Raw genomic sequence first — 18,391 nt, 5'->3', positions numbered from 1 at the left:
TATTTTGATAATAATAAACATTTTTAGTAAATTGCTTTAGTTTGTCTATCATTAATATCATCATTTCATTTCATCATTTAAATAGGAAAAAAATAACATTCGTTTATTCAAATAATTAGGCCATATAGGTTCTTATATTTGCAATTATAATAATTAAATTACTAAAAAATACCTAGCAAAACAATCATCATTAAAATATATTATTATAATACTTTGAATTATTGTTTATTTAAATCAATTTTTTGTTTCGAATATTGACTGCTTAAATTTGATATTTGCAAAAATATTTATATTCTGTATCGATTAAAATGTTTCAGCTTTCTTATAAAAATTATCAATAAATTGCTTATAATTAAAAGGGAAAAATTTAAATAAAAATCATAATTTTTTTTTCAGTCGAACTAAGCAGAGTTTGAGAAACAGTACCCCAACACGTACCACCCAGGTACAAAAAATCACAGAATCTGAACGTCAATTTAACCATCCCCCCGATATACCAAAAAAGTATAAAAATCACAATCTAATAGCCAACTGTTTCTGAGCTCTGCACATTCCGACTTATCATTTATTTTCATATTTAATGATTATCTTAAGGTTTTGATACACATAATTAAGGAACAAAAACCAAAAAACTTTTCTCCTCATAATAATAGTATCCAAAAAAACTCAGACGTGGTAAGTACAAATGTGTTTTTGTAATTTTAAACGCCGCTTCAAAGATTGCAAAGTGCAACATTAATGTTAGGCGGAATCTATTTTGCATCCTGCATTCTCTGTAGCGGCGTACAAGCAACCGTCGCCTGCGAACCGCGGGATCTCTTACGTCATCGTCTCCCGACATTTTTATACAAAAGAAAACCAATCGGTTTATAAAATCTCTACATCTCTCGACTGGTCCCAATCCGCAGACGACGGTTAGATGTTCCATCTTACATAAGGATACTATACAAAGAAAAAGTAATAAAAATTAAACTATAACATGACTTAATCATCCCAACCTTATTTATAAAATATACAAAACCAAAGTTGCTATGTATTTTTTTTTCTATTCATATTTTCCATTTGGCAGTGGTGGAAATGTGCCTTGTCACAAATAATGTGCATTGCTTTAATTATCTCGATCTGTCCTACCAAATATAAAGCTGTCATTTCTTACTATTATTATACCATTAACTTACTGACTTTTCCTTATGTAAACGTTATTTTCCATTAAACACCGTATGAAACCAATGTTATTTTAAAATAACTAAATCATTATTATCTTTATTATTTATGTCAAGATTAACAAAAAAAAAAAATTAAATGCAGGTACAACATTCGAGAATTCGTAACTCTCCAGTTATGAAAAAATTAAACAATTACTAGAAAAAAAAAACTTGTTTATAAAAAAGATGACATACATCTATGATCTAGTTCCTATTATGTACATTATACGCCTAGTGGAAGATAAACTGCGAATCTTTAACACGATAAATATAAACCTCCTCGTGTACCACTACTTTACTTATAAGAACAACACTATATCCCTACAATAATATTTCTCACAAAAAAATATTTCTTGCAACTAATTCGAGTATAAACCTAATATTATCTATTTATGTATATGTACATAGCAAGGCACATTCCGCACACAATTAAAGCCTTCAAACGTACAATTCTGCTGACCATGTGCATGATAAAACATCAACCTTTGAAAAGCCTGACCAGAAAAAAAACGGCGTCCATTATATATTTATAATCTATGCCAAATCCAGTCCGGCTCAAAATTAATATTTCCAGCCAGGCTTTCACTTTCAACTTTATCATAACTATCGCGAGTACATCACTAACTTACTGCAATAAAATATAATATAATAATAAAGAAAATGCAAATTTTCTATTAGTAGGTACTATGAGGAACTATTTCGTGGTTATTTTTATGTTAAAGCCCAATACGGGCTAACTGTAATCGTAGGTCATGATGTTATTATCAAAATACACAGTCTATTTTTTAATGAACGGACATTAGTCACTGAGATTATTATTTTCACTGAATCAAAGTTAGTAACTTAACTTAAGTTTTAAAAAAAAAATCCATTCTATTATTGCGTCCATATTAATATCCATATGGATAAAATATAATCTGTATATACTAAAGCAAAGTAATAATTATGATACATATACAATAGTCAATAATGAATGTGCAAATTTATTCACCTTTTAACGCGCATACTAATTATTTTCGATTGTCCATTTATTTGCTGTTTTTGTCAGTGGCATTACTATGAAAAAAGGCGCGAAAACAATTAGTCGCACGCCATTTTATTAAATATTCATTCATACAATAATATAAACCATGTGTTATGAAATGCATTTTATAAAGGTGCAATATTAACGAATAATAATTAATTATCTCAAAAATGGTCCAAGTTGTCGAAAATTTCACAATGATGTTTTATTTTACAGTGATTCTATGTTAATTGCGCGACATATTAAAAAAAAAACATTAAAAGTGTTAAAATTTACAAAATAACAAAAACACTACAAAAAACCGTAAGCGAACTAATCTAGGTGTACACTTATAATAATATCAAGTTAAAACAATATTGATATCACTACCCTGCTCTCGCGAATTTTAACGACGAGACGCGGGATAAAAAGAAAATCCTACGAACCGGGCCGAAAACATATATAGTGGCCAGCGCCTCTAGAACTTTCCGTAAAGCCAACAACAACTTTCTGCCAGCCTAACTAATAAATTCAAGACTATCGTCACTCTACCAATCTTATTTACAGTATTTACGAAGTGCGATTCAAAACGCACCGCTATTAGTGCACGGCCTATCGTTACTCCATCAAGAGAGGGTTCAGTAAAAAACACTAATCACTGTCGAAACATAAAATAATGAAGACATTTTTATCAACATGATTGTCTGTTTGCACTGTCAACTATAAATTACTTTTAATGAATTAAAAAACGTTTTAGAGGTAAAACCAGTCTACTAGTTCACAAAGCAGTCTGTAACTATTTAAGAAATTTACTGAAGACGTTGGATTTATAGAAAGCAGCTTTATGGCTCACTTTGGCACTGCAAAATGTCGTTTGAGCAAAACAAACCCGCGGTTATCGTGTCACGACTACATTAACGCGCATTCTCACAGAAGCAGAGTAAGCCGTACAAGCTGATAATATACAACTACAATACGACTCCGTTGCGAAGAGATCGATTGCAATCAAACGGCCACGACGACCCGATATCTTATCAGGGACATTTGTCGCAGTACCTATTGTACAAATCCTAACGTACGAATACGTTTTCATGACATAATAGAAAGTTACCAGTCCCTAAGAGTCGCGAGGAGAAGACCGGGCCTCTCAAACGAAACGGTCACCAGTGTTTCACACACGACGCTCAGTACGGGCGATAACGTGACGCTAACATCGTCCGCAGTTTTTTCAACTTGGCCACCAATTTGTTCTGCTGCTTTTTAAGGTACTCCCTCTCGAGCTCCTCGTCTCGTAGTTTGCGACAGAGGGAAGCGGCCTCTCGCAGAATCACTACTTTCGGCGCTCGCTCCTTGTCCCTAGTGGCAGGGATTTGCTTCTTTAGCTCATCGAAGAGGTTTTTGAGACCGATACGTCTTAAGCGTTCCATATCGTTATGGATCGAACGGCGCTCGATTTCAGGGGATTCTGCTTCAGAATCCGTGTCGGTATTAGAACGACCTCTTCTGCCGGGACCTCTCCGCCGTCGGGGAACTGAGGCCGATGGCATAGTCGTTGGTGGTATTAAACGTTTTCTAGCGGGTGGTCTCACGTTCATAACGTTCTCAACAGTACGCTGTATATGATGCCGTTCCTGGACGGAAGGCGCTCGTGGCAAAGAATCCACACGCAATTGCGATGTTGAAGCCAGTGGTTGTTGTGAAGTTCCGAGTGACACCACATCGATTTCCTCCTCTGCAACAATAGAGAATGGGTTTAGAAAAAAATCTATTTGTATAAGGCGTTATACATAAAACTATTTTAAATGATCCCCTAATGGTTTGTCGTTATTATTATCATAAAAATATCTTGAAATATACCTTGGTTTTATAAATAAAACCCGCATTAACCATTACATATCTCGCATACTTTCATTCATAGTGCGTTCATTACGTTCGCATCACCATAAAAGGCGGGCGATTGTCATAGCGGCGCCTATATAGATATACGAGTGCGGGACTAGATGTAGCCGAGGCGGGATGCGATTGCAGTAGTCAGGTGGCTGGGGGGCTGTGGGTGTGGGGAAGGGGGGAGGGCGTCGACCCCGTCGTACTACCGCAGCGTCTGTCGACATCGATCCAGACGCCTGACGTCACGCCTATTCGCGCCAAAACTAGAGCGCGTGCGCGGTTTCTGCCGCAGCGTCCACACTCAATGGACGTTCGGATATCAACCGGTGGACACGCTTTCCGGCATCAATTTAGCCGTATTGTATTAGTGCCCACTTCAGTTACTTTTTTTGCACAAAATAAGCTCTATTCCATGAAATATATAATTAATATTTATATTTACGTATATACATTGTTCTAATTAATTTATCCCGAAGGCTTTGGACTACGAAATAGCATAAAATAAAATGTATGTGGCAGACGTACGGAGTTGGTGGCGTCAATGGTAACTGCCTCAACACGGGCGCCTCCCTAATATTATTTACCTGCTTTTTCTAGAGCAAAAGCCACAGGGCTAGAACTCCCAAATGTACAGGATAATTATTGTTTGAATATAGATTAAATATAATATTACTGTATAGGTGTAATTCTATGCCAACGGAAACTCGGCCTGAATTCCGCAGTTTTGCAATGATCGCATTGCTGCGAAAATGCTGTCGAGGGCTGCATAAAGGCGACATTGTATATCTATGAATGACCGAGGCAAGTTGTAAGTGGGTAAAGGCATCGAGTTCGACTACGGATGTAGTAGAGTAGTCATTCGGCCGTATCGTATTTACTCTACGCTGTAAGTTTCGCGGAAATCATCGTATGCAACTGCATTATCCGGTTACTCTAACAAATAATTATGTCAGCGACTCATTGTGATTAAAGTCGCCCAACTCGGCTCCGCCAGTTAGGAGTCGTTAAACACTGGCCGAGAATTTCTGATTACATCCTAACTACTGAAAATAGAAACAAGTTACGTGGGCAGCTGTTCGATTACAAAACGGCGCACGATTCAGGGACGCACGTTTAATTTGCGAATACGCAGTAGGAAAAAACGCATAATCGACCAAAGTGACGATAAATTTACACACCAACGCGATCTTTTTATTTGATTTCCGCATAGTTACTCGTGTGCTTATCGCGGTGGCGCGTCGATCTAATTCTGTCCCGCGTTGGCGCCTGTCGTCAAACACGGCTCACATGACGTCTAAATGTAGGCGTAAAGGATCTATAGTGTTGGGAGTCGATTTTCTCTTTCTCTGGCGTCGACGCGATTAACGGACGCTCGAGAGTATTTGTTTCAGCTCTGCGTGTAAGCGATACGCCCTGTATTGTGCGCCAGGCTCCGGTCTAGTGCATATCTATTATATCGACATCACTCGAGATACGGCTCTCTGATCTACCGCCGCTTCATTTCTAAACCTTGCTACAGATAATCCGCTTTTTATTGTCTGCCGACGTCGAAAAGTGGTAAAAGCTGCCAGATTTAGAGACGAGCATCTTATTACAATCTTTGTACAGACTGTTTAGACTACACGGGAACATCAAGTTCTAAATTTAAGTTTAGTTACGGTTCGGCAATAAAATCTCGTTGAGGAGTTGCGTTTTCCGATAGCATCTTATAATGCTAAAAGATAAGTAAAAATAAACATGATCTCGAATGAATTACTCCTTTCGAATTCAGCTCTCCAACTCGAGATGTGATTAGTCACAATTTCTATGTACCGTCTGTCTTACCGTGAGAAATACAATGAGTCATAGATTCGCAGTTAACCGCATACCGTTTGCAACGAGACACCGTAGACATAATTAGTTGCAATAGTTCTAAACTCAATTGAACAATTAATGAGATGTTATCAACAGTTTCCTGAACAAAAGATGTGCTCGGCGTCAATACAACTTCCTTAATTACATAACACTTAACGAAACCAAATGTTTGCAAACAATGTTATTCCAATTACATTCGCGACCGAAAAGTTTGTTCAAGTTTCATTTTGCTTCGTAGATCCTAGAGCTTGAAATAGACAGAAGCCAGTATGAAATTAAACGTTTGCTCTGGATTTTTTCAGATTTTGTAAGCCGAGATGGCCCTGTGGTAAGAACGCGTGAATCTTAACCGATGATCGTGGGTTCAAACCCGGGCAAGCACCACCGAATTTTCATGTGCTTAATTTGTGATTATAATTCATCTCGTGCTTTACGGTGAAGGACAACATCGTGAGGAAACCTGCATGTGTCTAATTTTACTGAAATTCTGCCACATGTGAATTCTACCAACCCATGCGAGTTTGGAATAAGCTCCAAACCTTCTCCTCAAAAAGAGGAGAGGAGGCCTTTAGCCCAGCAGTGGGACATTCACAGGCTGTTACGGATTACAGATTTATAATTTTTTATTTGCATTGTCTATGAACTATTTGAATGGTTACCAATCTGATTGTCTCTGAAACAATTTATGCTATACTATAAATTATATCGCTGTAGAATGAAAGTTAGCGATCTTTGAAGATTGTTTAATTAAGCGAGCAAGGCGATTGGCGTTAGTCGCCATTTCGCCAGCTTTTAATGGGCAAAATCTCCCCTAACAACTTGGAAAATACCATTATAAGTTTAAAATTATAACAAGTCGCACTTAAGATTAAGGGGCTAAGTTATGGTGAAATCTTTTCGTTACAATTTGGATTGTTTCAATACGTATGACGTTCATGGCTGAAGTGTAAGGAAGGGTTAGGTTAGTCTCGACAGTGGTCGTGCTATCCAGAATGGAACGCTATACAATGATGTCGTCAGGTGTGACCTGTTAAGACGGAGGCCACACGCTCCGCTGGCCACGATCCGAGGCCAAGTTCACTGGCATTTGAGAGCGATAATTAAAAATTATCGTGACGCGCTCGCGGCTCACGCCATCTTATACAGGCTGTTTGATAAAGCCGCCGTATTTTGAAAAAAAAAAATCTATTTCGAGAGCTGCATCGAGACGGCCTAATGGACTTACGCTACAGACGGTTACGAGGAAATGACGTAGCATTTCTTAAAACTACAACAGTTTTCAAGTTTAGCTTTGATTTATCGTTTGACAACACGACGAACATTAAATGTATTTTGTAACGATTGCGTTAGAATTTTATACGACTGATAAGAATATTATGATAAAAGGCGAAACATCTGTCCTTGAGTTTTTATAACACTGCATTCACCTGATAAGTCGCTCCACGTTACTTATAATTTAATAACCACTTGTACGTGTATCTGATAGGATGTAGCCGATGCTAATTAGAATAAGAGAGGCCGTGCCGGTTCCTAAGCCGTTGTTTAATAATTATTATAGGAAACGTGCTCAATTATCTTTTTTCATTCAAGCGGAAACGTCTTATTTTTAATTAAAAGATAAGATTAAATTATAGCTTCCTCGGTGTCGAGAGACCTAAACGGCTCGCTCACACCCGCGCTAGTTTGCCATAGCGGACAGTCCGCCCATAAACGTATGCGGGGGAACTTTTAAACCGGCCTACATGCGGCCGTATAGGTATTTCTGGCATATTACGCAACTAAGAAAAGTCGGTCATCTCTGTTGTGCTAACTACTTGAGACTGGGTGCCTGCTATAATAGGCGGTGGTAATTTATGGCGAATCGATTGGTTTAATGCGGCCTTGACGAGGTTCGAGCGGAAGTTCATGGACGCGCGTGTGCGTAAAAACTTCTGTTTCGATGGGCCGATCCACCATTTATCATATAAGTTTAATAATTAATTCAAGATCATAGAATACAATAATATAAATTATTCTTTTGTGCCGAAATTCAAAATTCGATGTCGAAATTTACAAAGGACAAATTAATTAAAATAAATCTTTTTACTAAATGTAAAACAATAGTTTATGCACATAAATTGGCCAAAAGCGTTAATGACGAAAATCGCATACATAATTGTTAAATAAAATGATTTGTTACCAAGTTGATTTAATTATAATACGAAGCCTAGCATTGACATATTCAAATAAAATGTCACCGAGCGAGTAGTAGTAGTCAAGACATCTCATCTCGTCGACCGCAGTTATATTTCCGGATTATTTTTTATATATAAAACTGGTTAATCTTGCGTCATTAATAACCATTTTGGTCTCCCAAAGACCACACCCATTAACGATGTCAAATTATAATCAAAATTATCACTACGCATACATAGAATAAATATTTGATTTTATTGCCCAATTTATCTCCTATATCATCATCAGAAAACTTAAGAGAAAAATGTTTTAAGACGTATTAGTATTGCATTTTTGCGTTATAATTTATTCAAACAAGTTCGTGTAAACGTTCTACGTAGTTACAGCGTACTATTTGACGTACTAAAAATGTATTCAAGGAAAATTACCTTAACATAAATATACATCCGAAATAGCAATAAGCGTCTTAAGTTTCTTAAACAAACGCTAAAGGTGTTAAAGGTTGTAATGTCGTATCAATCAATGAGTCGCGAAGGACGCGACTAATTTATGTTGCGATGGAAAATTAACGAATACGATAAAACGTAATATTTTAATATTTCTAAAAACTAAAAACGTCGAGATCAAGGTGAATATGTTTATTATCTTGTTGCCGTGCCGGGTATCATACTACATACATTGGTAGTATATTTAAGACGTTTTTCTTGATAAGACAATACAAATTTATGTTAGTGTGACACGTTGTAATATTGTTATCGTCATTGATAGCTAGTTGATTCACGAAGGCCACGCAGAGGCCAATAAGGCATCGTCACTATTCAAGCAACTGTCCATCGATTCTACATTGTATTAATCGATTCCGAACGCTAACTTTAACACATATATATTTCGATTCACTCAATATACCGATTTTATGGATAATGCGAACGCCGGTCATTCTCAACGAACGAGTAACAGGAATTTCTATCTACAATCGCATATTGACCTAGTATTTCAAACATCTCGATCGCGAATCGACTTATCTACAGGCTGATAGGTTTCAAATATCTTAGTCGTACGATAAATGCAAGGTCACTTCCACTATATTATAATTCGTATCAACATTTTTTATATAAATTTAATATGACAAGCGAGGCGTGGTGAATACACTTATCAGAGCTGCGCGACAATAAAGTAGCAAATTAAAGTATTTTCGTGATAAAGCAGTAAAAATATAAAACGATACCATGAGGAATTTGTCACAGAGCCTATATATATTATGTTAGTATCTAAATCGGAGTTACATAATAAGAATGTTACTTGCAGTGTTAGTAAATATTGCGAGAATGTACGATTCGTATGTGTTGCAGATATGAATAGAACACACATGAGCCCTGCAAATGTGACAGGCAACTAGTAACAGAGTTAAGGCTAGCTTAGGCACTAAGTAATACAATATGTAGGTCACAGCTTGAAATACCTAATATAACCGTTCAAATTGCTTTAACTACGCGCCCGAGGCCATTTATTACGGTTAGCGAATTGATAAAATGTAAAATCCTATATTGAATAAGATCGATAAATACAATGGGGACCCAATGAGCAAATCAGATTAAAAACTTAGTTCCATCGAACCGTTACAACCGATTAGCCACTTCATTTATAACTATGTTAGAACAAGCCCTTATCTTAATAAAACACTCCGTACGTTTTTTCGAGTTAAATTGCAACACAAATGAAAAAAATGTTATGTCGGATTGAATATGATCAGGTGGGAAATAGCCGTTACAAAAAATTGGCAGTTTAATTCAATATTGCAATTGGAATGCTCGCGGCCCGCCGCTGATTGATACTGTTTGGGACAGAACCGGATCTCACGGCCTGAATAACCTTAAAGAAACTGACAATATCCATAAGTCGCCCCACTTATATCACCTACTTAACGGGAACGAGAATTTAAATATCATAAATCATGTTTGCGAACGCGCAATCTATCAAGATAGTATGCGGGTCAAAAGCACCTAGCGCTTATCAGTCCAGAGTCTATTAGGTTACCCGCGTTAATAATAACAGCGCCCCTGACGCCGCGTTGCGAAACTTTTACAGGAACTTTACTATTTTAAATAAACCGAAATGTTTAATTCTCAGAGAATCGTCGACGCAACGGCGTTCAACGTTTGTTAATAAAGATGATTTATTATCTAGCGCCCGGCGTTTAATTGTAGGTAAATAAAGCGCTGTAAAATCATACCGATAAAATGTACACGTATTTACAGAACATAGGTACTACAGCGGAAAAAATGTGATAACTTCGACGATACTCGCAGCGGTTACGCGCGATAATACAGCGCGTGCGTCGTAAAATTTCCCGCGCTCGCCAGACAGTGCTGTGGCGTTCCGGTTTTAATCGATATTCGTAAAGAATTGTAATTATGAACTTTAATGGATGTTTCCGAGATATAGCCGTCTATCAAATTGTCATCCGGACGGACTAGACATGGCAGTACCGCGTCTCAAACCAGTCCGGCGAGCCCTGAGCTCAACTTCAATGAGATTCCATTTCATTCCGTTGCATTCTTATACGAATAACGGATCGGACGAGCTGAGACATGCCGAGAATGCAAACCTCGATTTATTTATAACATGCAATTAGGTATTCGATTGCCTAGTTAAGATAATATTGAATACATATTAAAAAATATTGATGAAGTTATAAGCGATGTGCGGACATAAATCCATCGCGACCTTACGCTAAGCTATCAGGCATAGAGCTAGCGCAGAAACGATTATAACACAATGTTGTTGTAATGTTGCATATAATGTCTGCGACATATACGCCTGAGGTCGTAAGTACTTAAAATAAAACGCAAATTAAAGGCGCGTTACGGTATCACTCTTTCCATTATATTTCATGACTTTCAAATTTTTTTTAATGAAATTATCAGAATATTTTCTAACAAGACATTCTCCTATACAGCGATGCGATTGGATTTAACTATTTCAATGTACCCATTCAAGCGTGGCCGAACTGTTCCTGAGATAAGACTCAACTTTCCAAAGGCAGGTTTTAGTAACTTAACTGTTTCAATCAATCAATAGAATTATCGTACAAAACTGGAATCGAAATTCAAACGATAGATGTGAACTTTTGGGAGCACGTTCATCATTTTTATTGGTCGTCCAGACTGCGAGGATGTTAACCTTAACCCGAGGATTGGGATGCGTCAATGTCGGGACGTCCCGGTCGACGTTCCTGCGACCTCTGCAGTCCCGGGAAAAGGACGGAGCTGAAGTCGGTATTAAAACCAATTAAACAAGTCAATCTCAGGATAAGACGGTCGGGATATTAAGGAAGGTTGAGACGTTCAAGGTCGAAGGCGAAGGTTCCGGAAGCGGGTGCGTCTAGACGGTGGGACGGGGGGTAGGGAAGGGGCCGCGGTCGATACGCAGTTTCCCGCGCTCTTGTCGCGACGCCTGCGTCCTGAGACTCGCGACCCGCTCCCATCTTGCCGTATTCTTCAATCCCCAATTACTAGTTGGTACAACTTTCGTAGGGTTTGCTAGTAAATAACAGCCTTGCGCTTTGAAACGTTGCATGAGTTATTATTTGGCGAATATCGAAACGTCTTCGCTGATTAGTATGTCCAAACATAATTATAATTTATTTAATTAAAAACCGAGGTGAATAACTGACGAGTTAATTTAGAATTTGTAAAGCGGTAACACTGCGCTGTCAATAGATAGTGCGATTTTCGGTAAGTCAACGCGTCCCTGAAATGTACGCTACATTTAAATTTTAAATCCGACCGACATCGTTCTAACATATTAAAGCGACCGACATAAATGTTATAACATGATTTCGGTGTCATGATCGAGTTTTATGGATTCTATTGGATTACATCATCGTAAATTAACAATTATGATCAAATGCTAAGATTCCTTTAGACATAAGAAAACAAATAGAAAAAAAGTAGTACAATACCTGATTCGCACGAGTCAGAAGGTGTTTGAACTCCAAGGCAGTCGAAGTGCTGACGAGCGAGGGTGTAAGAGTGGTCCGCTGCGACGGCCGCAGAGTCCCGCAGCAGCCGGAGAGCGGTGCCGGCCACGTCCACTGCGTGTCGGAATTGCGGGTGCTCATCACCATCCAGCGAGGGAGGCGTCTCCGGCCGGGGTGGCGAAGTGTCTCGTCGCAGCAGACTCTGACCAGGCGTCGCGGTTATCAAATCAGACGGCACGAATGTATTGCTAGGATGCACAGAGTCTATACATGAGCCAGCCCACATGCAATCATGATGCACTATGTTGTCTTTATGCTCCTCTGGTGTCTCAGTAATCCTCCAATCCACGTCGCTATCTTGTAAGATGTTATTTAAATTCGCCGGTGGGACCAAGTCGAATCTTTCAGTTTCGTATTGCACTTGAGTCCAGAACTCCGACGTTTGAGTCAACTCCATTGACTCTTCGTCCAGCGTCTCCCATACGTCGAACTGAAGTATGTGGGCGTCGATTGGCGTCGACATTTTGTATAACTAAAGCCTAACTAGTTTTAAAGCTAAGACGAACTCGTCGATATCACAGTGGCCTCTTATCACAAGGACGATGCGCGCGATGGGTTCCACGCACACCGTCTGCAACAAAAGAGAAATACACTTTAATACAACACTGCTTCACTATGTTATCAAACTATTTGCAAAAAAAATTCAAAGTATTGACCACTTGTTATGACTGTCCTATTGTTCTAAGTCCTTGATGCGTAGTACGTTGTAAATTTTTAAAAAATCTGATTAAAAATGAAAATAAACACGAGGGGTGTTGACCCCTGTTATTTACAAACAGGATACACGCTAGCACTACTAGACAGTTAACTATGAACTGGTCTGTTTGAAGCCCGAATGTAGACTGAAGTCTGGATTGGGCCAACAACTGTTTTAAAGGGTACATCGGCCTTGAAGCATATCCCAATTCATACAACAATTAGCTATTGTCCCATGAACCCTCCTAAGTATTTTTTTTAAATTTTCTACCTGAAGTTGGAGGCGTGCTGATATTCCGCGAATTCGACAATGCTAGGTAGAATTTTTTTTAAAAAAAGGTCTTTTGTTTACAAGTATGTAATGGCGCGAAACTTGTGTTTACAAATGAAACGAACGCAAGTTGTAATTTTCCCGCTATTTTGTATTTTCCTTAGTAAATACATAATACATAATAATTACGTCCATAGCATTATGTATGCAATGCAGATATGTATATATTTTGTTCAATAACAAACGTATTGTCGTACATATACATATAATAATGTATTTAAACATTGTAAATATTAAAAAAATACACACTAAGTAAATTTGCGAAGAGTAAATTTAACAGCTAATCGATCGAGTGTCTAAAATAATTTTTATAACTTAAATTTGTATGTGCTAAAAGAATTATGTATTTTTGAAATAAAAGTTAATATCTTTATGATCTGTATTTTTTATTAATAATATCACCAGATTTATTAAAAGTAAAAATATTAAAATAATTTTTCAAACTGTATTTTCCTACTCGACCTATACAATTTATAGAATGATAAAAATTAATATTAAATAATTTCTCCAAAAAAAAAACTAGGAAATATTATGTCTTTACATATTTTACATTCTAAATATTCATAAATTAACACTGTTTGTGAAATAAAATAGTATTTAATAAAAATTAGGTTTTTTTCTTAATAATATTCTTTTAATTTCTTGCAACATTATGAAAATCAAGTTCTAGTTAAGTTTCCTTGGAATTTATATATTTTTCAATGTTTCACAATTCTTAATTTATTCATGTAAAATATATTTTTTTATGATTTTATTTATCTTTTAATTATATATATGTTTATAAATGTCAAAGATAAAATAGCGGCAAATTAAAAAAGTACCCACAGAATCAAGTAAAAATGTCAGTGGTTGTAAAATAACATTTGTTATTGCGAAAAGTATTTACTGCATTGCTTCGATACTAATGTTAGGAATTTGGATGCCGGCATTTCGCAGAAACGTCTACTGAGCGCGGTTCGAAGCCGGCAACGCCCCGCCACTCTTCTACAATGAATAATCTAAGTATCTACCCGTACTTAATTGAACAATCGCCGACTAAAACATTCGCATATAATCAAAATATTTTGCACTAAAACACTCATATTATTATAGTTTAGTATCACTCACCAGAAAGTTTGTGCAAAACGCGATCCGACCGCAGCCGGCGAATTACACAATTTTACACAAGATTCTTCAGAATCTTCGACAAAGTTTTTTCCGCACGCACTGCGTAACACTCACTGAGAATATGCGGTTGGTTATACAGTGTAAATTAAATACGGTACTTCTTCCGAGACCTCCGATTGAGTTAGTCAAACACTGAAACATTATTCGGGTGCGGGCCGGTTCTAAGGAGAGCCGCGCGTGCTTTTCGTGTGGCGCCGTGAACACGACTAGTTGGCGAGGCGCGAGGTAGCAAGCGAGTAGCGGTCGCCGGTCGGCGGCGCTCGGGCGCTGACGCGGCGTGTGCCCCGCGCCCCTCGCGTCCTCACGCCGCACCGGCTAATTTGATGCCATTCACGAATACTCTGAAAATACGCCGCGTCCTGCATCATATTTTCAATCCACTATATTCCTGATGAACCTTCAACAGATTGTAACACTAATTTGATAGGAATTCATAGTTATTATAGAGAGAATGAGACGAGTTGTCCGGCGTCTCGCGGGGAGGAGGGGTGCACGAAGAAGGAAATCAGCGCAGCGGCATTCGACACAGACGTATGGAATATAGATGTGTGTGAAGTTAGTCGTACGGACGCGGTTTCTGTGGGTGGAAAATCGAGCTAGCTAGGTAGGTAGCTTAGCTTCGCTCTTCACTCGGCCGTCGTTGCTCTTCGAGGGAGAGCGTACGTCGCTTTGTTTTTTCACAGCTGCTGATATCGAAGCCAGTCGGTCGACATTCCTAAGTCGGCGGCTTATGGCGCGAAGCAAAAATGCCTGAGTGGTTCTGATGAATTGCTAGGGTATTATTTATTATTCAGCGTCTCCGTAAACAATTAGTCGATGGTCAGAGGTATCCTGCATACTCAATGTCCACATAATTCTAATTTATTATATAACTGTGGCGACATTTTTGAATATAAGTTAAAAGTAACTTTAAAATTATAATTTAAGAAACTATATAAATTTCCATAAACATTGTCGCATAAACGTGTCTATGAGTATGTATACATACTCCTACATTTAGTTGTTAATTAATACTATTATCTTGAATGACGCTAAACTAAAATTATAAACAGAGATTTTAAAGTCTGACACGAAGTTATATTATTATTATAAATAGATTAATACATTATTTTGCGATTTAATCATAATATTTTTGTCTAAAGCATAATTTAAATTTTCAATGCAAGAAATATAAATATCCATATTTAATTTTGAATCTATGCGTGCACCCAATCCTACTTGCCCGCCAAAAGAGTCATCGACCCTAAATTCCTCACGTTGCATTCTCGCAGAAACAAAAAAAAATACGCTCGTCAACGACGTCAACTTTGCAAAATATATTACGAGTTACGACTAACGAAACTTTTATTTTGATGTCAATAATAACAATTAACAGCGATCGGTTTCGAATCTACCAAAGATAAAAGCTTTAATCGTATATCAATCTTTAATTAGGCAAAAAATATATAAATGTAAAAGGTTTTATATTACTTAATATATATAAGAAGCGTTAATAAGAAATATTACTGTATTGGATTAAGTTTGTAATATATCATCAAATAAAAAATATTGGGATAAGTACTACAAATATTTAATAAGGAATCAGTGTTCCGTTAACTGAAATAAGTACATAAATAATTAATTTACGATTTTTAACAATAATTGATTAGATCAAATATTTCAAACAAAACAGTTTTTTTATTATTTTATCTAGGTAGTTACACGTGTCTAACAATTACCTTCTTATAGGTAAATGTTTAGGATAATTCATATTATTAAAAAAAAAATCACAAAATTTTAAAACAGAATATTATTAACAAAACTGTTTCGAAACATTTAAATAATTTATTCCGAATGTTTCAAATTAATTTTGTTTTTATTTACAAATTTTTTTTTTATTGTCATTATCTGTTACTATGCGTGCCCCTTGTAGTGTAACAGCGTTTAACAAACATACTATTTGGTTTAAACATATCAACTTTATTAAATAAAATATGATTATCGCTTTTAAGGACAGTATATAAACGGAAGTGATATTTAATTATACTCGTTAGTATAAATTATATAAAATTTAACTTATATACTAGTCGGAATGGTGATGTATTGCAGTGTAGCAGTAGAACATGTGATGAGATGCCATGTAATATAAAAAAAAAATAACATTTATTTTGGACATCATATTGACCTACCTCGCAAGTTTTGTGGTTAGCTTATATTATATTTTATAACTTAAAATTAATATTTACTTTTATTTACAGATAACCAATATTAATTTTCTCAGTAGTAGCCAGAAGTTACGATATGTTAGCTGCAATACACTTACTTCCAAGGCAAATAAATCTGGGGTACTCGCGTTTGATCCCTGTTATGTTGGATGGGTTAAGGAAGTTGTATTTAAAAATATTTAAGGATAAAAAGCGAGCGGATTGCAATTATGCTTATGCTAACTTCACTTCTGTGAAATTTATGTTTTCGTTAAAAACAACCAGTTTTATGTAAATAATAATCATGGATGTATCGAAGTCTTTTCTCTAATCCAAGTACTTACATCTCTACAGAGCCGTAGAGAAATTAGATCAAGCGCCCCGGTAACCGTAACCCTTTCAGTGAAAGTACCCTTCAATTAATTTTACATTCATTCGACCCTCTTCCCCAACAAAAAATAGATGCAGGAAGTGAAGGACGCTGAAGCAAGCCGAGTTTGACAGACAATGTCTTGCATAGACGAAACTTTCGAGCGATTCACGTCTTTATTGATCACGGAATAGAGAATATGCTTTGTGGTAATTAAAAAATGTATTGTTATTTAAATAGGGCTGTGTCCGTTATAATCCGCTCAGCTTATGTTTATCTAGGGTTGCCGAAATATGTCACATAAAATTTGACAGATATGTTTTTATTGTGACGTATCAACTTGACTGCAAATTATTTATATTAGATCAAAATTACCTGTCGTAAATACGTTTTTTATTCAGGACAGTCGTTAAACGCGCGAAATGTTTTCATGAGTCAATTAAAAACCCGTCAACGGTAACAAAACATAAAATAGTTATTCTATAACTGATTAGCTGTAAGGAAGATTTTATAAGGCTTTAGATGTTTTCGTCATCTACCAAAATATGTATATTTTATAATTCCTAACAAGATAAAAGATAATTTGAATATTTCGGAATCATATATAGTCGAATGACATAACTATTTTTTTTTAAATTAAATCCTATTTATTTGTAATAAATTCTGTCATTTTGAATACAAAGCAAATTCTAATATTACACTGACATTGCGTTTGTTTCATTAAGTGTCGATGACTTTTTTTTTTTTTTTTTTTTTTTTTTTTTTTTTTTTTTTTTTTTTTTTTTTTTTTTTTTTTTTCGGGGAGGAAAGGCATTTACGCCTGCCGCCCGGTCCGGGGGGACCGGGACGGGTATGTGGGACTCACGGGGCAGAGGGCCACCGTCCTACCCACTAAAACCTCCCCGGATTTCCGCCTCTCCGCAAGGCGGCGGGGTCACGGGAACGTTGTGACTTACAACCGCAACCCCGCCAGCGGTCGTCGCCATAAGGCGACCCATCTCGAGAGCGCGCCAGGATGTTGGGGCGCGCCTCCCTCCTCTCTGTGCCTCCGTCCTGTTACGTGACGGACTCCCCCGAGTCCGCCACTGGAGGCTGGGCGTCAGGGCTTGAAGCCCCGCGGCGGATCAACAGACTGGCTCCGCCGCCAACCACACCTTAACTCTGCGGCAGCGTCCGGCCTGCGAAGGCACGTCGCCGTCGAAGAGGTCTCCTTCTTCGTTGCGGGAGCGAGTCCACGTCGTCCTCCCGCTCCCGCTCTGCCTCCTCCTTTTGCGACATGACACATGCGCTGAACCGTGACACTGCCGCCCAGATCTCTTCGCTTCCGGCCATCTTCTCGACGACGGCCGGAAGCGACAGGTCCCCACCTACAGCCGTGGATAGGACCGCGCGAGGCTCCGCCCAAGCCGGGCACTCTACGCGCGTGTGTTCCGCCGTATCCACGGCTCCTCCGCCACAATGGTGGCACTCCACCGTCGGCT

The 18,391-nt window shown here is 37.6% G+C and overlaps 1 protein-coding gene across 1 annotated transcript; it reads right to left on the bottom strand.

The window, feature by feature from the left end:
• Positions 1 to 384: 384 nt before the first annotated feature.
• LOC126774479 (myc proto-oncogene protein) lies at positions 385 to 14,576 on the bottom strand. The gene is made up of 3 exons (XM_050496040.1): positions 14,298 to 14,576; positions 12,086 to 12,734; positions 385 to 3,940 (listed from the first exon to the last, which is right to left on the bottom strand). Exons 2-3 carry the CDS (start codon positions 12,624 to 12,626, stop codon positions 3,393 to 3,395), a joined length of 1,089 nt encoding a protein of 362 aa, XP_050351997.1. The 5' UTR covers positions 12,627 to 12,734; positions 14,298 to 14,576; the 3' UTR covers positions 385 to 3,392.
• Between the last annotated feature and the right edge of the window lie 3,815 nt (positions 14,577 to 18,391).

The sequence above is a fragment of the Nymphalis io genome, chromosome 16 (genome assembly GCF_905147045.1).
Source record: "Nymphalis io chromosome 16, ilAglIoxx1.1, whole genome shotgun sequence".
NCBI classification, from domain to species: Eukaryota; Metazoa; Arthropoda; class Insecta; order Lepidoptera; family Nymphalidae; genus Nymphalis; species Nymphalis io.
Note: the sequence above shows the minus strand (reverse complement) of the source record. Positions and strands in the feature narration are given on the sequence as shown.

Bases quoted from the DNA above. Each gene is read 5' to 3' on its own strand.
- LOC126774479 (XM_050496040.1), bottom strand. From the start codon at position 12,626: ATGTCGACGCCAATCGACGCCCACATACTTCAGTTCGACGTATGGGAG. The intron at 3,941-12,085 runs GTATTGTACTAC...CTATTGTTGCAG, and splicing joins TTCTGACTCGTGCGAATCAG to AGGAGGAAATCGATGTGGTG.